General features: G+C 42.2%; 1 protein-coding gene across 1 annotated transcript in view; it reads left to right on the top strand.

Moving 5' to 3' along the window:
* The window catches only part of LOC105491756 (component of oligomeric golgi complex 6), a 141,920-nt gene extending 121,062 nt beyond the window's left edge, over positions 1-20,858 (top strand). The window contains exon 19 of the mRNA XM_071081455.1: positions 20,613-20,858. Within this exon, the coding sequence (XP_070937556.1) occupies positions 20,613-20,694 (82 nt within the window). The 3' untranslated portion in view covers positions 20,695-20,858. The remainder of the gene's footprint in view (positions 1-20,612) is intronic.
* The last annotated feature ends 409 nt before the right edge of the window (positions 20,859-21,267 follow it).

Raw genomic sequence — 21,267 nt, 5'->3', positions numbered from 1 at the left:
GTTTGCCTCTTCCATCGTGTGAAAGGTCTCATCTTTGAAGCAGAGAGCAAGCCCTCACCAGACTCTGAATCTGCTGATGCCTTTGATCTTGGACTTCCCAGCCCCTAGAACTGTTAGCAATACATTTCTATTTATAAATTACCCAGTCTAAGGTATTTTGTTAAGCAGCCTGAACTAACTAAAACAAGTAGCTAACATGTAGCAGTCATGCTGTTGAACTCTTTACCTTATAGTACCACACACAATTTAAATCTGTCCTGCAAAGAAAATTAGAAATCAGTATCAGAAAGTAAAAATATTCTCTGGTTCATATCACAAGTGGCAGGCAGTTTGGTAATTTATCTAATTAACACCCACAACTACTACTATTGTCTTACACATATTAGTTGGGTTTTCTTTTTGGGCTCCAGTGGAATGCCACTGACCTCAGCACTCCAGGAGACAACACATGTCACACGAAGACTCCGTCACATTGACAGAGGTGTCCTTAGAGACAGTTAACAGGGATGCTAAGAGCATCCAACGTTTCCATAGAGCCTTCACAAAGCACATTCATGTATGGCCTCTCATCAGCCTCCTCACTGAGGTCCTCAAAGTTACATGTTATTTCTCATTCCATTTTTACAGATAAAGCAGCAACAGTAAGAGACAATTAAGTATTTGTCTTATATGACAGAAGCTTGAATGAAACCCAGGTCTTCTGTCACTGGATCCAATTTTTTTTTCCACTGCCTCACCCTGCCCCCTGTATTATGCTCCATAGTACATGTTTATCGTGTTTATTCATTTTTCCTTTCAATGCTATTTAATTTAATCCATTTGATTAAAAAGATAAAGAAATCCATTTGTGTTTGCAGAGGTGGCTATAGCCATTAGTCAGAATACTGAACAAAGTTCACTGTCAAATTTGCTTTAAGAGGAATGGTGCAAGAATTAATTGTGAAAGGCTTATTTGAAATGAAAAAGGCCTAAGATCACGGGCTTTCATTTCTCCCAATCAAGTTTTAATTACTGAAAAGTTTAGTAACAACTGAAGCGTGTAGTTACCACACTCTTTATTGCCAAGAGGTTTTTTTCAAAAGAACTTCCACTGCCTCATTGCCTTCTCTTCTTGTTTCTACAAGACCTCACTTGATAACATTAATTGTCTTTTTAGTGTTCACTTTCATTAAAGAAAATCCTACATTCTCTGGGGCTCAAGCATTAGCTGCCCCTCATTAGCTGCTCCTCATGTCATATAAGTAGCTGCAGATCAGGTCCATGCAGACACGTGTGGCACTGCTGAGCACTGCCACCCCCTCCCACATCAGCAGGAAGAAAGCCTGCCACTGCTTAGGGCCATTCCATACAAGGCTGATGGGTAGGGCCACCAATTCCCAACAACTTAGGGCCTGTCCTCTGCGTATCACTCAGCAGGTAACAGATCCAGCCATCTTTCTGGCTTGTTTCCCACAGGTACTGAAAGGCATTTGCTGTGTTTAAGTCATCCTGTAAGATTTCTAAGCACTTCTTTATCCATCGTCTCCACACTAGACAAGAATAGCCAGGTGTGTGTCCCAGAGACACCTGGAGTTATAGTGAGGGGTAACTGGTGGCTCACCCGCTGCCCAGGGCTCCCCAGGGAGACCCGGCCCTGCTGCTTGATCTTTACAGTAAGCTTTCTGACTGGACTCTGGAGTCAGAGTCAAGGAAGTGCCTTGGCACAGGAGGACGGTCCTCTGCAGGAGGACAGTCATGGTTCCATCTGTCATTTGGGCTGATGCCTTGGCAAAGTACATTTAACTCTACTGGCCTTTTCTTACTTGCCTGAGGAAGATAATACAAATATATAGTCTACCCACCTCACCAAATTGTTTTGAGCATCCCCGAAAATAATAACTTGAAAGCTTAATCGTATAAAGTAACTGAAAAGCACATATGATCATATGGTTATTAAAAATGGCCATGGTCCCATCTCATCCCCCTGCCTGATTCACTTTTTCATTTATCCATTCAACACCTTTTTTTTTTTTTTTTTTTTGAAACGGAGTCTCACTCTGTGGCCCAGGCTGGAGTGCAGTGGCCGGATCTCGGCTCACTGCAAGCTCCGCCTCCCGGGTTTACGCCATTCTCCTGCCTCAGCCTCCCGAGTAGCTGGGACTACAGGCGCCCGCCACCTCGCCCGGCTATTTTTTTGTATTTTTTAGTAGAGATGGGGTTTCACCGTGTTAGCCAGGATGGTCTCGATCTTCTGACCTCGTGATCCGCTCGTCTTGGCCTCCCAAAGTGCTGGGATTACAGGCTTGAGCCACCGCGCCCGGCCCATTCAACACCTTTCTAATGGTTCCTGGCACTATACTTGGTGCTGGGGGAAAAGCACTGAGCAAGATACATATCTTCCAAGGGTACAAAGCAGGGGTGAGAAGGCTGAAGCCTGGCACAGAGTAGAAATAAAACTGCCGCTGTCTCATTCAAAAACTGCCTTCCAAATTAAGTACAAAGGCCTAGGCCTCCCTTCCAGGTCTTCCCCAGCAAGGCCTTGCCCTGCTACTCCAGTTCTGGTGTTGCTCCTCACAACAAGCTTGGTGTGATTAGAACCCAGAGCATGTATCGGAAGATATGTGTTCTCTGAACACATCTTGTGTTTCACCTCTGCTCACATTGTTTCCTGAAATGTCTTCCCTTGCTGCAGTTTTGCTTAAACTCTTACAATAGTTTATCAAACTTTTCCTGATTTCCTCTCCTGACCCACTGATGCTTCTCCTACCTCTGAGCCTCCAGAATATATTGTACCTGCCTCACATCATAATTCTTTGCATATTTTATTCAATAAACATCTCTTGAGTCCTATCATGTGCCAGGCATTTGACTCAGCACTAAGCATTCTATGTTAAGCCAAACAGACATGATTCCTGCCCTCAGGGAGCTTGTAGTCTTCATTTCTTCAACTCTCCATTGTTTGAGGGTAGGGGGCTGGAGCTTTCTCATCTTTGTGTTCTTTACAGGACACTAGCATCTGAACATCAGTTGAATTGACTTGGTCTTTTCAAGTTAGAGAAGCTGTCAGTAAACACCTGACGTAGGCTTTCCTAAAGTTCCCTGGCACCATGGAGTCACATCACTTATCATCTGTTTCCTGGCCTAGGGGCTCTTCTCAGACTCCCTGTGCTGGCCTGAGAGCTCAGTTCTTGACCTCTTAAGGATGGTCCAGGTAGCCAAGTACTTGATTTTCCTTATGGTCTCTTTAGGAAACAGACATCCTTCTTCCAATTACCTTGGGCTCTCTTGCCCCCATTGAGGAGCTGAAGGCTTTTACAGAACCCAGATGTTCCAGCCAGAGGCTCCAGTTGCAGAGCAGTTGCTAGCTGGTGAAGACCTGCCCTCCTGCCACTGTCTGTGGGGACTATCTTCTTTTGGAACATTTGCCATTTTGGATCACCAATTTGGGGTCAGGAGCTTTGTATATTTTATGTCTCCTAACATCAAACTAACAAGGTAGACGTGGGTCTCCCTGTTTATTAGTCGAGAATCAGAAGGGCCTTAGAGATGGAGGGACTTGCCCCAGTGGCACAGCAAGATCAAAGCCATTTCTATCCACCCCCTGCTCCTCTTACCTCTTCACCTTCCCTCCATCCTAATGCCAGGAAGGGAAAAATAGCCCATCTGTCTTCAAGGCAGCCAGAGGGAGGAGGTGCCTTCCAAGGGTACAGGTCATTTGGGGTATTTACAAACACATTTATTGGGAAGAGGCTTAGGCCTAAATGGAAGCCACAATAGGCACTTTCCAAATCAGCTTTCATGGTAGTGTGAGGGGAAAGATCTTTACATGATCTTAGGCACTGGAGATTGTCTATTTCTGATACTTCTGACAAAGAGAAAGATAATTTATGCCATTTTTACATGTTTACACTAACAACCAAACAGGCAGGGACACCATAATTCTCAATTATTAGAAACTGATTATGTTTCTACCTCTGTTTCAGTTAGAACAAGAGGAAAACAAAAGCCCTGAACTGAAGAGTGAATGATTTTAGATTGGCAGCACCCATTTAGTAAAAGAGCTGGGCCACTGTCACTTAGGAGTTACTCTATTTGGAGAGAATAGTCACTGGAATGTAGAAACTCTGTCCCAGCCTGACTCCCATCAGGATTCTTTTAAAGCTAGTAGTTTTGTGGAAATAGGTTAATTATTTTTTATGACTTAAGTTCTGTCCACCTCATAATCAGCTTCTTATTGCTTAAAAGTCAATACATTCCTTAGAATAAGAAATGCTGTGGATAGCACATGTAAAACCTATCATGGTGTACTCTAACTGGTCCAGATGGAAATGAAAATTACAAACCTATTGACACTTTTGCTTTTTTTTCCCCCAATCATGTCTAAATACTGACTGAAATAAACCTAGAAATTAATCATAAAAGGGAATGTGAAGGTTGGCAGACGTTTGGTTAGAAATCCATAGGAGTGTGTGGTGTGGGCTGACTGTAGAGGCTTCGAAACTGCCCCACAGTCACAGATCAGGATGGTCAAATTGCAGGAAATGACCGGCTGACTGCTTCCCTGACTATATTTAAGGGGCAAATGAGGGCATGCTATTTATAGGATGCTCATCAATAAGCCCCAAGTTCATAGCTGCCAAAGGAAACCTTAGTCTTGACTTTCAAAGTCTTCCACATTATTATTTCCCAAACCGCATATGATTTTAAAACTTTATGAAGGTAATATACATTTTGAAGGCTTCTTTTTGCCAGTGAAAAATCATTTTTTTTCCCCCAAATTGTTAGGCCAGTTGTTTCTGGTGTTTACAGAAGAATATAAGATACTTATTAAATGTTGTTTTAGAAAACAAATTTGAGAACTATATTTAGTATTTAGTACAACTGATGCTCAAAAACTCTTTGGTGGTGGTGGATATTTAAAAATTTCTTTTCACTTCTATAGACTTTTATGCTGGTTCTTTTGTAAGTCTTTTTGTTTATAATTTACTTTTATCAGTAGTTTGGAGCAGAATTTTAAATATTTTTACATCTAGGTAGTTCACAAAGATGGAAAAAAATGTCTTTTTTGTTGTTGTTGTTTTTGTTTTTTCTTTTAAGACAGAGTTTTGCTCTGTCACCCAGGCTGGAGTGCAGTGGTGCCATCTCGGCTCACTGCAACCTCCACCTCCCAGGTTCAAGCAATTCTTCTGCCTCAGCCTCCCGAGTAGCTGGGACTACAAGTACACACCACCACGCCAAGGTAATTTTTGTTATTTTTAGTAGAGACAGGGTTTCACCATATTCGCCCAGCAGGTCTCAAAATCCTGACCTCATGATCCACCTGCCTCAGCCTCCCAAAGTGCTGGGATTACAGTTGTGAGCCACCGCTGGCCAGAAAAAAATTTCAAAGTTTATATTTTCACACCGTTGCAAAATCACTGTGATTATATTCAGAAAATTCTGAGAGATTGCAAATTTATTATTAATAGTTGCACTAAATAGGCTATAAAAATGCAAAGGTACAAAAATGACAATGAAATATCAACACTCAGGCAGGGGAATGGGCATTTCCATTGCTCATTGCTCTCCCAGCCTTGGAGGAAGTTCTGCTTTTGCTGGGAGGCTGTCAGGCATCATGGATGGGTGTGTCTGCTCTGGAGCCAGGCCTGGCCCGGAGGTCCCATTTTGTCTGTCATCTGTTACCTGAGGTAAGTTACTCTGGGAAACATAACCTATTTTGTCTCAGTTTCCTCATTGGTCAGGTGAGGGTAATGACGTTGTGACTCAAATAAGTTAAGACAGGTAAAAAGTGTAGAACAGTGGAGGGCACAAAATCAACATTCACTGGATGTTAGCTGTTCTTATTTTCATTATAGTTATGTTTCTAGGATTAAATTTGAGAAAAAGAAAAAGTATACAACAGCTCAGTTTTCTCCAAACACTCTACCCACTTGGTATAATGGGAAAAGTTCTAGATGAAGAATGAGGACATCTGGGATCCAGTCCTGACTTTGACTTTCAGTAGCCTTTAACCTTACTATTCATCCTGGGTTTTGGTTTCCTCATCACTAAAACTGAGGAGGGTTGTACAGGAGGCTCCCTGCTCCCATTGACCCCTCACATCCTATGACCTTGCTTGAGTGACTCACAAAGCCCTAATAACGTAGTTCTTTTTCATGTAGTTTTACATTTTAATACAATACTAAAACAGATTAAAGCATCCGGAATTCAGCTACAGTAAAAGCTGGAAATATCCTAAAATAATCTTCCAGAGATACATCTGAAATATCTTTTTTTTTTTTTTTTTTTTTTGAGGCGGAGTTTTTCTCTTGTTGCCTAGGCTGGAGTGCAATGGCGGGATCTCGGCTCACCGCAACCTCTGCCTCCCAGGTTCAAGTGATTCTCCTGCCTCTGCCTCCTGAGTAGCTGGGATTACAGGCATGCGCCACCATGCCTGGCTAATTTCATATTTTTAGTACAGATGGGGTTTCTCCATGTTGGTCAGGCTGGTCTGGAACTCCCTACCTCAGGTGATCTGCCCGCCTTGGCCTCCCAAAGTACTGGGATTACAGGTGTGAGCCGCAGCACCCGGTTGAAAGGTTTTTTTTTTTAGGCAAAATTCTGATCAACAAAGAGCTGGAAAAACATAACTATATTTTAAAAGCTAAAGAAAACAACTACAAAAGAATACTGAGAGGTGACAATGTGCCAGCAGCCCTCACAGCGCCTCCTCAGCCTCCGGCCTCCGCGTCCACCCTGGCGGCACTTGAGAAGCCCTTCAGCCTGCCACGGCACCGTGGGAGCCCCTCTCTGGGCTGGCTGAGGCCGGAGCCTCCTCCCTCTCTGCTTGCCGGGAGGTGTGGAGGGAGAGATGTGGGCGGGAACCCGGGCTGCACACTGCGCTCGCGGGCCAGTGCGAGTTCCGGTGGGTGCGGGCTCGGGTGCGGGCTCCGCGGGCCCTGCACTGGGAGCAGCCAGCCAGCACCGCCAGCCCAGGGCAATGAGGGGCTTAGCACCCAGGCCAGCAGCTGCAGAGGTTGCACCTGGTCCCCCAGCAGTGCCAGCCCGCTGGCGCTGCACTCAAATTCTCGCCAGGTTTAGCTGCTTCCCCGCGGGGTAAGGCTTGGGACCTGCAGCCCGCCATGTCTGAGCTCCCCCTGCGGTGGGCTCCCCCGCGGCCTGAGCCTCCCGGAGGGGCGCCGCCTCCTGCTCCGTGGTGCCGGTTCCCATCCACAGTCCAAGGGCTGAGGAGTGCAGGCGTGGCTCAGGACTGGCAGGCAGCTCCGCCTGCAGCCCGGGTGCAGGATCCACTGGGTGAAGCCAGCTGGGCTCCTGAACTGGATGGGGACTTGGAGAACTTTTTATATATAGCCGGAGAATTGTCTGTACACCAGTCAGCACTCTGTGTCTAGCTCAGGGTTTGTAAATACACCAGTCAGCACTGTGTCTAGCTCAGGGTTTGTAAATACACCAGTCAGCACTCTGGGTCTAGCTCAGGGTTTGTGAATACACCAATTGGTACCCTGTATCTAACTAACCTAGTGGAGACTTGGAGGACTAGCACTCTGTGACTCTGTGTCTAGCTCAGGGTTTGTAAATACACCAGTCAGCACTCTGTGTCTATCTAGCTCAGGGTTTGTAAATACACCAGTCAGCACTCTGTGTCTAGCTCAGGGTTTGTAAATACACCAATCAGCACTCTGGATCTAGCTCAGGGTTTGTAAATACACCAATTGGTACCCTGTATCTAGCTAACCTAGTGGAGACTTGGAGGACTAGCACTCTGTAACTCTGTGTCTAGCTCAAGGTTTGTAAATGTACCAATTGGTACTCTATCTAGCTAACTGTATCTAGTTAACTAGCACTCTGTGACTGTGTGTCTAGCTCAAGGATTGTAAACGCACCAATCAGCACTCTGACAAAACAGACCAGTCAGCTCTCTGTAAAATAGGCCAATCAGCAGGATGTGGGTGGGACCCGATAAGGGAATAAACGCAGGCTGCCCAAGCCAGCAGTGGCAACCCGCTGGGGTCCCCTTCCACACTGTGGAAGCTTTGTTGTTTCACTCTTTGCAATAAATCTTGCTGCTGCTCACTCTTTGGGTCCACGCTGTTGTTATGAGCTGTAACACTCACCACAAAGGTCTGCAGCTTCACTCCTAAAGCCAGCGAGACCACGAACCCACTGGGAAGAACAAACAACTCCAGACGCGCTGCCTTTAAGAGCTGTAACACTCATCACCAAGGTCTGCAGCTTCACTCCTAACAGCGAGACCACGAACCCACCAGAAGGAAGAAGCTCCAGACACATCTGAACGTCTGAAGGAACAAACTCCGGACACACCATCTTTAAGAACTGTAACTCTCACCGCGAGGGTCCGCAGCTTCATTCTTGAAGTCAGTGAGACCAAGAATCCACCAATTCTAGACACAGTAGTGTCAGCGCTTTCCTTCCAGTGTTTAGCTTTGTTTCTAGGAACTCTGAGACGAAAAAAGAGAGGCAGAAGAGGGAGGAAGAGTAGGCAGAAGGAGAGCAAGAGAAAGTACAACTTGTGTGTTATGTGTGGTTGTTATTTTAAGGAAGTTTATTCTGACCAATTTTATCCAAAGAATAAATCAACAAACACCCAGAAGCAATCTGCCCTAAATTTTTTATTTCCAATATAGACCTAATCAGAATAATCAGGTTGTGTCAAAAAAGTTTCCAGTAAAATGGTCGTCTCTGTCTTCTCCATTGTTGTTGTTAGATATTAGCCCTTCTGATTTTGCACAGTCCCCTTGCCCGGTAATGTTTTAACTAAGTAAATATTAATACTATACACTTTTCCTTTGGAAAATGAAGGAGAACAAATGGGAAAAGATGTAACAAATGTTTTGCGGCCCTGTTATAAATATTTTGTGAATGAATCAGAGAAATTGAAGATGAAAAAAGCCAACTAATTCAGCCAGTACCCTGGTGTCTACTGCTGTATTCTTTCAAGCGGTTTGTCTGGTCTGGTCTATAGTGACTCAGGTTATAGGGAATTTACCACTTCTGTCGATGCTGCTTTCGTAGTGGGGACTATGTAGCTGCTAGGAACGTTTGTCAAATTCCCCTTGCTTTTGTTTAGTTTTCTCATCAGTCTCATTTAATTTTGTTTATTTAATTACTTATTTTTAGTGTCTTTAGATTCTTGATTCTATGTGTCTTTTCTATTTCTTTCTTTTTGTGTTCATTCAGCCTTTCTCTCTTTAGTTGTTACCAGGAAGAAACCAAAACAGCTTTTTGGCTTGTGGATAGGTGAGAAGTAACAATTGGTTCCATCACCAAATTGACAACACTTGCTACGTCAAGTGTTAGGCTAAGTACTTTGCATACATTATCTAATTTATTAAGCACCTTCTTTTTGCCAGACACTGAGAAGGCAAAGTTAAATATGACCCTGCCACTGTTGGCAGGGGCTTATAATGTAGTAGGGGAGATAAGCATTCAAACAGATAGTGTCAACACAGCATACTCAGTATGGGGGGCTATTTTCAGAGTAATCCTGGAGCACAGAGGGTGGGGTCCACTCCAGCAGTGAAGAGCAAGGAATGAGGGCAGAGCTCAGGTGGCATGGGAGGGCGATACCCCAGGTGAGTTGACCAATAACCTGATTCCTGTAAGAATAAGAGTTAACTAGGTTAGAAGATGGGGGTGTGGAGCTAGAGAGGATAGCTACTTGGGAAACTACATAAAGTTCAATGTTATTAGGCTGAAAAATGTGAGAAGTTTTGGAAGATGAGGTAGGCCAGGGGCAGAAACTGGCCAGGTTTGTATTACCTGGTAGAAAACTTGAACTTTGCTTTGGATTTTAAGAACAGAAATAAGGCTGCCATGTGAACAACACACAGGAGGGGCAGCAGAGAGACTGGCATCTGTCCTGGTGAGGCATCACCAGTGTTGGAATCCCAGAGTCAGGTTAGCCAGCTCTTCTTGGTTGGAGTATCTTTAAGGCCATCTGGTCTGGCTCTAAATGACTAGGAAATTACTCATCATGTGCCTTCTAACTCTCTGAGTAGATATTTCAGTTTTCTTGATGCTGAAAAGAGGGTAGTAGGGAATGTATGTTTGCTGCAGCCAGTGGGGTTATGTCAAATAATGGTTACTTATTGACTAGTCTAACAATTTCTGGGAAGACTAATGTATTCCTAACTGCATATGTGGGAGAGAAACAAGAACTACCATTTACTGAATATCCACTCTGTGCAAAGCCCAGTGCCATGGGCATTAACATTCATGGTATCAGCAAGGTGGCAGCAAAGAGTCAATCTTCTGAGAGTTAAGCAGTCCTAATCAAAACATTATGGGAAATAACTATGTGCAGAAGTTATCCTGCCTAAGAGATGAGTTGCTTATATTTTCCTCCCAGCCTAAAAGGAATAGTTTATCAAAAATGGTTAATACTTGAGGTTGATAGATTTAATACATATCCAATTTGGGTAAGATGACTATGGTGTATTCTCAGGACAGGAAGGACCCTAAAGGATGCTATAATCTGACTAATTATAATTGCAACAGCCTTCTCTGAAATAATGTGCTAATGGAAAGGTAGTGTCTACCTAGAGCCTAGAAAAGGCAGCATAGAGCAAAAGGCCTTGACCAGCATTAATTCATAACAGCCAATGAAAGAAGTGACTACCTAGCTAATGTGCATTATTGATTTCTAAGTGTCTAAAAACACATCAGAATTTCCTGCAGCTTAGATAAAACATTTACTGAACATTTATTGCCAGAATCTGAGCTTATTGATAATCTCCTTAGTATCAGGAGAGGGTATAGCAGTAAAGTGTAGACTCTGCCTTCAGACCGCCCTTGACTTTGCCACTCAGAAGCTGTATTAGTTATCTATGAATACAGAACAAATTGTTCAAACTTACTTATTTAAAACAATATTATTTCACAGTTTCTCTAGGTCAGAGATTCAGAAGTGGCATAGTTGGGCAGTTTTGCCTCAGGGGCTATCATGGTTGTTGTCATCTGAAGGCTTGACTGGGTCAGGAGGGGAACCACTGCCAGGGTGGCTCATCCACATGGCTGACACATTGGTCTGGTTTTAGTCCTCCACTTGTGGGCCTCCACACAGGCTGCCTGAGAGTCTTCACCAGATGATGCCTGGCTTCCTTGAAAGTGAGAAATCCATGAGAAAACCAGGTAGAAGGGGTAATGTCTTACATCCTAGCCTAAGAAGCATGTGCCCTCACTTCCACCATATGCTTTTTATTAGAATTGAATCTCTAAGTCTGGTTCAAATCAAGGGAGAAGGAAAATTATATTCCACTTTTTGAAGAGAGGAGTGTCAAAAAATTTGCATGCTACTGTAAACTGTCACACTGTGTGACCTTGAGCAATCTATTTAAAACCTTTATGCTCCCATTTTTTCACCAGTAAAGTAGAAATAACATTAGTATCTGCTTTATAGAGTCGTAAGAATAAAATAAATCAATGTAAAGAGCTTAGAACAGTGCAGAGTATATGGTAAGTGCTTTCAGTAAGTATTAGCAATGATGCCGATTACTAATTCTATTCTGAGTCTGTTTGACCTGTGATAGAGCTAATCCAGAGACAAGAACAAAAGCTGCTGGCATCAGTCATGGGTGTCCCTTAAGCTGATCATTCCTATAAGCAAAGGTGTTATCGCCACATCATCCTATTGGGCTTTGCAGAACCTGGATACTGTTTTGCCTAGGCTGCGGATCCAGGACAGGCAGCATGCATTCTTCTGTGTCACAAAGCCTTGTTTTTCTTTTCTCATCAGAGGAAGTGGTCTGGAAAAGTGCCAGCCAGGCTATGTGACTTCTCAGGTTCAACATCATGGAGATGAGAAAGACCAAATGGCACCCAGGGTCCTGCTGAAATCAGAGGCATAAATCTCAGCTGGAGCCATGAGGAGCCATTCAGGAACCCTTGAATAGATCCTTTCAGATTCTTAGTGTGGCTTCATTGAACAAAGACCTCTCCAGGGTTCTGTCCTAAAGTCACCTCAGAAAGCTGTGTCTCTGACATCACAGGAAGGGGACCCAGGGCCAGAAATCACTTCAGAATCATTCACCTCAATTGCACCTCTGAGAATTGAGCTATCATGAACAAACATTACAAGAATGCTCAAGAATCCGGCTACCAAATAGTCCACAGAGATATTATCCTAAATTAAATAAAATTAAAACATTTGTTAGGTACCTACTCTAGGCAAGTCACAGTATTTCTTAAATTGGAAGCAACTTGCTGATGGATGAAGAGTGAATAGAATTTTAACCCATGGAGGACTTAAAGAAAATAATTGCTATCTGCTCCAGTCAAAGTCCACAGTGACACTCCAAGAACATGTGTCAGGAAGTTGACTGAAAAGAGAGTTTTGAGTTTTTGACTTACAAATGCATTGAGTTCAAACTAGAAACCAAAATCTACTTTTTTGCCTACTTTTCTCAAGTACAGCTGTCACACCAACAAGCTTGCTTTCAAAAAGAGAAAAGAAGATGTTTGATAGGATCAGAATATCCCAGCTCCTGATATCTGACCAAACTAAATTTAAATGTTCAGAACTTTGCTGTTGAATATACAGAGCAACATGATGGCTGGCACCAAGGAAGGCAAGACCACCAGTAGTCTAAATGTTACCCTCAGGCATGCATGCCCCGGCAGCTGGCCCTTCCCTGAAAGAAATGTCTCTTCTATTTAAAGGCAATGTCTGGGGTGAAGTAATTTATTAATTCATTAATACCAGAAGTAAAAAATACTATTTTTGGCCCAACATCCATATTAATATGGAATAAATGAGACAAGAAACCTCATGGGTTCTCAGTGTATTACACTTTCAGCCAACTGAATAGAAGACTCGGCTTTAGGATAAATGCTTGGATGTTTTATATACACTCTATTATTTAGGGAGGTCTGAGGACATCTGGACATAGAATATTATTTTCAAGTTATAGCACATAATTTTTCAGGCAAAATTTACCTTTCAGAATGGATTATGAGCCATTTAATTTCCCGTTGTGTTTATGCATATGAAAAAAATGCCACACAAGGAACCAGGCAGAGAAACAAAGATAAGAGCTAGTCTTTTCCTTGCACAAAAATCTGCACGAGGAATGGCGGTGGCTCTCGGCACTGTGCCCAGATGCGTGGCTGTGAACCGCATAGCTTTCTTTTCTTCTTGGAAAATGGCCTCAAATTAGTCTAGGACATTGGGTGAACTGTTGCTAACTAAGTAAAAAGTTCATTACTCTCTGCAACAGTGAATGCCATTGAGTTATATCAACGGTTCTGAATTCTTTTTTCTCCAAGGGCCCCATTTGGCCTCTAAATCTCTTTCACAACTCCTCTCCCCTTCTTAAAGATGTTTCCTATTCACTGTGAGACTCTTATCCAAGGAAAATAAATGGAGGTGAAGGGCCTGGGGGTGGGGACAAGGATGCAGAGGGGAGCCGTTTTAGAGAAGAGAAGGGGAGGTGAGAGCTGCTACCCACATAATACATGGGCGCTTATTAGAGGGCTGGAGGACTTTTTTTTGGCAAACATCAAATTAGGTCCAAGCATTCATCCCAATTCACTGGAACGTGCAAAATCAGTTGACAGGTTAGAGAAGAGAGGTTTTTAAAAGTTAACATTTGTTTTTCCCCTGAAAATATGAAATGACTGTGGGCTGCAGAAAAAAGTAGGAGCAAATGAAGAGGGCTTTTTTTTTTTTTCTTTTTCTTTTTTTAGTATGAGAAACTAAATGGCTGGAATAGAACTATTTCATATTTTAGATGCAGGCTGTGATAGCTGAATAACCTTCTTATTTTGACTCACAGCTTGACACAATGCAGGCTTTCATTGCATGAAGAGCCACAGCAAAGAGTTTTGGGCCATTTTCTCTTTTTATTCATTTTCTAAGCCCCATCCCTCTCCCACCCCAATTCCCCCATTTCCTCTGTCTGGGTTTGAATAGCTGAAGTGTGCCCACAATATGTATGCACTAGACACATTGTTACCTCCCTTTTACCAAAAGCACCTGGCAGGGTCACCAGTCCCAAGTCCCCCCATGGAGCCTGGCTTAACTCTTTGAATGACAAACATCCAAATATATTTTTCAAATAATTTTAACAAATATTAGAAATAATCTAACAAATGATTTTAATTAATACTTTATGGGAAGAAAATTAAACCTGTTATATTTGGTTGTTTTATAATTTTCTTTCTGATTTCCTCTCTTCTCATACCCTTTCCCTTGGGTTGTTAACTTACAATGTGAACTTGTTCTTTCCCAGCTGAATCAGTGGGAGATGATATCGTTCATTGATTTTAAATCTAAATCTGAAAATATCTACAGGCTTTGTGGTCACAGAACAAGCAACTACACATATTGGGTAAAGGGAAAAACATTACCCATTGTACAGAAAATCCTAGGAATCATCAGATGCTTTGTATTTCTAGAAACCTTGCTCTTTTCAAGAGGCCAGAGGGCCATCAGAGCATAACTCTTCAGATTTCTGCTTCCAGCCAATATGGAGTAACAGGGACTAGAGGTACCCTTATGTCTGAAACAACCAAAAATCTGAAAAAACTATGAAATAATCATTTCAAGACACTGGACAACAGGAAGCTTAAGATAACCTAAAGCAGATGCAGATCTATTTTAGTTAGAAGTTGTAGTTTGGGTAATAAGCAAAAGAGTTTAATTTCTTCCTTGGTGGAGGTGTAGAATGTTGGACATGCTGCTTGTAGTAACCTGTGGGTGGCCCTACTCTTGTCCAGGTCAGACAGGAGTCCTCCCTAAATACTGTGTGTCATGGATCTTCAAGAAGTGCACCAGAAATGTGTTTTGATGAGGAGATAACCTCAATCTCTCCTCATGTTCATCCAGACTGAGGATGAAATGAAAATGAGGGCTACACCTGTCCTTGAACATGAGCACAAGCTGATTGTGTTTGGAGCCACAGTAGAAGACAGGAGCCACAGGAAGTTGGGGGCTGCCTCCCCCCATCACAACAGAGGCCTAGCGATGGGTTTCTTAGGGGCAACACCTAGACCACGGTGCTCGGCGGGGAACAGGATGTCTGCAGTCTGTGGCTCACATGCCCGTAAGATGCCTTTTTCCCATGGGATGTGACTGATGGATAGGTTAAAAACAAGGACTTTGAATCCTGATTTGAAAAGTAAGTGTGACTCTTGAGGGAGCTTCAAGGGTGCTGTGAATGTCCTGTTCCTTGATCTGGATGATGATTAGAAAAGTATGTTTATTGTGTGATCATTCATCAAGCTGTATATTGATGACTGTGAACTTTTGTATAGTTCTATCACAGTTCAGCAAAAAGTTAAAAAAACGAGTATAGTGGTTCACATTAATTATGTCTTTTTTAAACTGACCCTGTTTTGATCCAATTACTTCATTATAGAAGAATGTATTAGTAAAGCTCGAGTATTGATTTCACCTCATATTTTTAATGATGATCTTAGAGGTCTTACATATTTTCAAATAATGAATAAGAATTCATTCTCTTTATTCCTGCAGGTGGAGACAAAGCTATATCATTCAATCCTATGCCCTTTGTTAGGAAATATTTACTTTTTAAATGGAAATAAATATTGTCATTGACAAGAGTGTGGCAGCCATTGGGCAAGTAGGATGGTATTATTTAGAAACTTATGATGCTCAACAACACAAAAGCCTGGATTTTTTAGTTACCAGATGACTAATATTTGTTAGTTCATTTTTGTTCTGTTTTGTTTTCTTTTTTTCCATTCCTAATGTCATAAACACAATGCCTTATTTTAAAATTGTTCTGTTCTCTTCTGTTTGATGTTAAATTCTTAGAGTCAAGCACTGTACCTTTTTTTATTTTAAAATGATGGTACAGTTGGCAGTATTACTAATATGCTTGTGAGACTGAAAAGGACAATACTTCCCAGAGGCCTGTGAAACTACACACCAATCCAAACTAACGTTAAGTGACCAGATATTCAATATTATAAAATACAGTCCCTAATTTGGTCTCTGACCCCAAACCAACAAATGATGCAGAATCTGTCTCAGTTTAATCTCAGCACACCTGAACATCATTTATCTATAGGCAGCTCCTCCTCAAGCTAAGTGGCTGTCCAAATACAACTGTAACACAGTTTTCATTTGGAAGTCCAACTTCAGTTTACCTAGGGCATTTTCCATTCCTCTTTTGCTGAAGGTCTTCTGATAAACATATAACCTGAAGGCAAGCGAGATCATTTTTCTTTCTAGCCTACAGGAAGCGGAAGCTGTGCTGGAAGTGGCCCCAGACAGCATGGATTCTGGGGGGAGAGTGTGGTGAGAAGGGAAGCAAGCTGGTTGCTGCAAACCTTGATGCAGGGCCGGCTTCATCTGTTCACATAACACAGTCCACTCCACACAGCCCACTTAACATTAAGAAGGGGGTAATGAGAAGGCTATGCCTGGAAAAGCTGTCATCACCTTCTTGATGAGCCAAGAGCTTCTATTCATGGAACGCTTAGAATATACCTATTTGTCAGAGTACAGCACACCTGACCTCACCTGCAAAGAATAGCTCAGGTGTAGGACCCGTCAGGAGAACATCCTTTGAGGGTAATGGCGTGGCCTAGAACAGCTGTGAGCAATGAGTGGCGGAATCCAGATTAGTTGGGAAACTCCAACAGAGACTTGGAGGAGACCACCACTACCTAGAAGGGGCAGGAGACCTCTGGGCATCAGATCCATCTAACTAGTATTTGCCAAACACTGTTCTGCACCGGGGGCAGTAAGCATCGGATATAGAAGTCAACAAGACCTGAAGTTCACAAGGAGTTCATGGTTTAGAACACAGTAGGCAGTTCGCTGAGTTGGAATTTGTAGAAACTATAAATAATCAGAGCTTTTAGTTTACTGTAAAGGAGTGAATAATTCATGTGGCAATTGTCCAGATGTCTACAAGCAGATTTCCAGCTCCTGTTCTCTTAGATTCAAAGTTAAGGAAACCTGTTTTGATGAAGATAATATCCTTAACCAAGGCCCAGGAACAGGGAAGAACAGTGGAGTCCTCCTAATAAATTTTTCAAGAGAATAGAAAGAGAGGAAGCTCGGGGCTGCCACACTGAAGTCTTGTGGTTCAGGAGCTCCCAGAGTATGGGTGCTGAGATGAGCATGCATCCTGGGGGCAGTCTCGTAGCCTGAAAAAAATGTGTCTGAAGGCTAATATGTTCAACTCATTGTCACTTGGTTATGGGAACTCCTAAATGAGCAATGTATTAGGGAAGAGCAAGTCTAACTTAATGTACTGCCAGGGACTGGGCAGGAATTGGAGTGAAGGCCCAGTCTTAGGTCCTTGGCCTTGGTCATGACCAACCACAGTATGCCTCAACCTTGTGGCTATGCCATATTCAACAGAGAACCTTTTAGAACGCCTGGAATTCAGCTAGCTCTACCTTTGGAAGAAGGATAGCTGCTTTGCAACTGCAATGAAGGTCATCAAAAGAGGTGCATCTGAGTCCGTGCTCCAGAAATAAAGCTGGAAAACTGAGAATTCCTTGAAATTCTAGTAAACTCCTTGGCATTCTGGGCTATATCAGGGTATATAGTGAGGAGGTCGGGAAACTGAAGGTAGTAAGGCAGGGATTAAAGGGGTCGGATTTCCTGTTATCTGACCATGTGAGAAATTAAGTATTTTACTTTGGCTTTTCGCTGGTAAATATTACCTTCTCAGATTTATTTATTTTTTCTAGCCAGTCAAATTTAGCAATCGGGGGTTTTATACCAACTTTAGTGACACTAATGTTAATAAATTCTGATAACCCACTACCATCAGACCAGCCCTTCTCAGATTTAAAATTAACTTATGTCTGTGGTCATTTTCTAGTTACTATTCAGGAGATCTCGCATATACACATTCATCCTTTAAATCGTTAACAGTGTCTACTTACACTCCTCCATCAAAAACAAAAAGGATCAGAGAATTTACCCTCACGAGTATTTCTGCTAATCCTTTTATTTTTGAATTATTTAATATTTTTGATAGGGCACTCAGAAGAGATCTCAGTTGGAAGACTACACCTCATACAACATTTTGCTTTTCTAGTTATTTATCTTGTATTAAACTAAATCATTCAGATGGGGAATTGAAGGAGAAGGACCACTCCCAAGTCAAAACGGAGCGAGTAGGGGTTAAGAGTACTTGGAGAATGGAGGATTTTCCACTTTTCTCAGCTTTGGGGAATTAAGGAAATGATATGTCAAAGTAGGGACAGAACTCAGTGCCCTGGGATACAAATGTGATGTACTGTACAAAGAGTAGGATGATCCCTATGAGGTACAGTCAGGATAGAGCCCAGCAGTGCCTCAACCGTATACATCCCTGGCTCAGGAAATTCTGCACTCCAACAGCAGGAAGCATAGGAGCACACTGAAATCCTAGGGCTTAGAAGAAATTCCTCACTGGTGGAGAAAGGTTAGCAGGCTAACAAAGAAGCTATGTGAACCCTAATGAGGAGAGAGGAGGAAATCAGTTACCCAAAACAACCAGGCTTGGGAGGCCAAGCTAAAGGGAGAAATTTCCCCCTCCAGGAGATTACAGGAAGCTGGTCCAGAGCTCTGCAGCAGCATGAATAGGCAGAGGAAGGAATGGTGAGGCAGATAAAGAGGGTGACTGAACACTGGCTTGGCCCATTTTAATGCAGCTGACAGTGAGTGGAAGGAAAATAGTGGATGCCCAGACAAGGGCATGTGGTTCTAGGTGATTGTGAGATCCTGCAGAGTTTGTTGTCAATGGGCAGGGAGTGGAGAGGGGAGGCACAGTTGTCAGGACTGGACAGTTTGGAAATCACGTTTCAAGAAAATGACAACACCAATAGGGTAAGTGATACTGAAACAAGTTTTGCAGAGAGAAAATGGTAGTCACTTATATTTGCACTTTTAAGATTCAACTTGACAGCAGTGGCATTTCAGACAAATATAAAATTGATAATCATTTTGTATAGGGCTCCCAGGAAGAGCCACTCTGATGTGAATTCTATCTAGCCCTGCTGATTTGAGGTCTCTGGATTCCAGAGGGGACACTTGGATTTAATCCACAGCAACCCTATTAATTCATTGCTGAAATGAAGCAAAACTTTTACTTGTTGATTGACTGATGGATTCGTGTAAGCCCGCTCAGATTCTAGCATGCATGAGAAGAGAGAGGAGCCTGATCAAACTGTCTCCCGTCCATAATACAATGACTGTACATTATTAAGAAAGATTTGCATCTGAAATGCTCAAGACAACAGAGACACTTAATACTATTAATCACATTATGAGCCCTAAGAGATTGCTTACTGGAAAGGATTTTGAGAAATTTACAGATGGGAAATGGAAGGCACCACAAGTCTGCTGGTTCTCTGCCCATTTTTTTTTTTTTTTTCTCAAAGGTAGGAAATGTCCCTCTTCATTGTGAGATTGGCTCGTCATGCTGTGAACTATAGTGAGCAGACTGGGTCAAGGGTCAGGGGAGTGGAGTGCAAAAGAGAGTGTGGGTGGTCACTGCACAAAAAGCCAGTTCCAGGCAAGGTGGTCAAATTTGGTTTCAGCAAAGTATTCTTGCACTGCCTGCCAAGAAGATGGGGTTAATTGGTAGGAAAGTGTGGGAGGAAACTGATGTTAGTGGAACATTTAACTGCATGCTTTAGCATTTAACTGGATTCTGTATCAAGTGATGTGTGTGTGCGTGTGGTGTGTGTGGTGTGTGCGTGTATTAACTCACCCTACAACCCTAAGAAATGAGAATTAGTTTCACCATTTTACAGATGAGAAACAGATTAATCTTGCCTGGCTGCACAGAGTTACTAAGAGGCATAGTAAGGCTTAGAACAAATAACTGATTGAATCCTATGTGTTTGCTGTTTTAATATGATTCACCTTATTTGTTAAATGTTAACTATATATGTATCTATGTATACACATACATACATATACATATATATACACATACAACACACACACACACACACACACACAGTCAGTTCTCTATTTGTGCAGGTTCTGCATTCACAGATTCAACCAACAGCTAATTGAAAATATTTGGGAAAAAAATAACAATACATTAAAACATTTTTTAAAACACAGCATAAAAACTAAGCACATTGTATTCGGTATTGTAAGTAATCTAGAGATTATTTAAAGTATTTTGGAAGACGTGTGTAGGTTATATACAAATACTATACCATTTTATATCAGTGACTTGGACATCTGTGGATTTTGGTATCTGTGGGGATGCTGGAACCAATCCCCCATGGATAGCGAGGGATAACTGTATATATTTCATTTTATTTTCATTTAAAAAGTTGCAGCTAGCAGACAGAAGGCAACTATGCTTCCTTCCTATGGAGTTTCGGTCACTTAGGATAGAGGTGTGGAGCAATTATATTTTGGCATGGAATTTTCTCAAAATGCCATGCTTAGAGCTTTCCCTGTGGGACAACTGTTACCACTATAAAATAATAATCAGCGGTCAGCAGAGTGCTTAATTGCCCTTTCCATCTTCACACATCCTCCACCACATGGTAATCAGTGTATGGTCCTGGATGAATCTTTAGTTCAGCCCTCCCGGTGAACATGCAGGAATGTGAGGTATTCAAAGCAGGAAATTGCACCATCAGCAACATTGTCTTTGAATGTTGACATTTGCTCACAGGCGGCCACCCCATGGACCATCATCATCTTGTAACCAGTGCAAGACCTTGTGCTTCTGGAATCATTCCAGTTGTGGGAGGTGATGTCGTCCGGGAAAACTCTGCCTTGGGGACTGGCTGTAGAAATGTGACCAGATGGCTTTGTCATCTTCCCCTGTCTACTCTGTGACTCTTCATTTGGTGGAAATGCTGTGAGGGATGAACCAAATGGAAACTCAGATTTACTCTTCAGAATAATGCGGATAATAATACACACGCACACACAGCATGTAGAGTTGCTGTGTGGCTTAAATAAATAAATGTACGCAAAGCACTAAAATGTGTCCGTCTAAGTGTAAACACCAATTGTGTTGGCTGTTATCACTATCGTTATTCTTATCTCAAATATGTGTTACTTTCTAAATAACTTTAATGTTCATAGTTTGTTAAAAGACAAGATGACCTGAAGAAAAGTAAGCCTTAAAAATTCATTATTTTTTTTCTCCACCACTCTTTTCTTCTAAACTTCACTATTCTTTGTGTTTTCACAAAAGTTGCTTACTTCACCTGGCAGAGAGAGCATTACGCAGGGAATGATTAAAACATCCTCACTTGTACTTGTTGGTTTTAAATTTTATTATTTATGAATGGGTAATAGCATGTACACTGTAAAAATCT

The sequence above is a fragment of the Macaca nemestrina genome, chromosome 16 (genome assembly GCF_043159975.1).
Source record: "Macaca nemestrina isolate mMacNem1 chromosome 16, mMacNem.hap1, whole genome shotgun sequence".
NCBI classification, from domain to species: Eukaryota; Metazoa; Chordata; class Mammalia; order Primates; family Cercopithecidae; genus Macaca; species Macaca nemestrina.
This window is presented reverse-complemented; position numbering and strand designations above follow the sequence as displayed.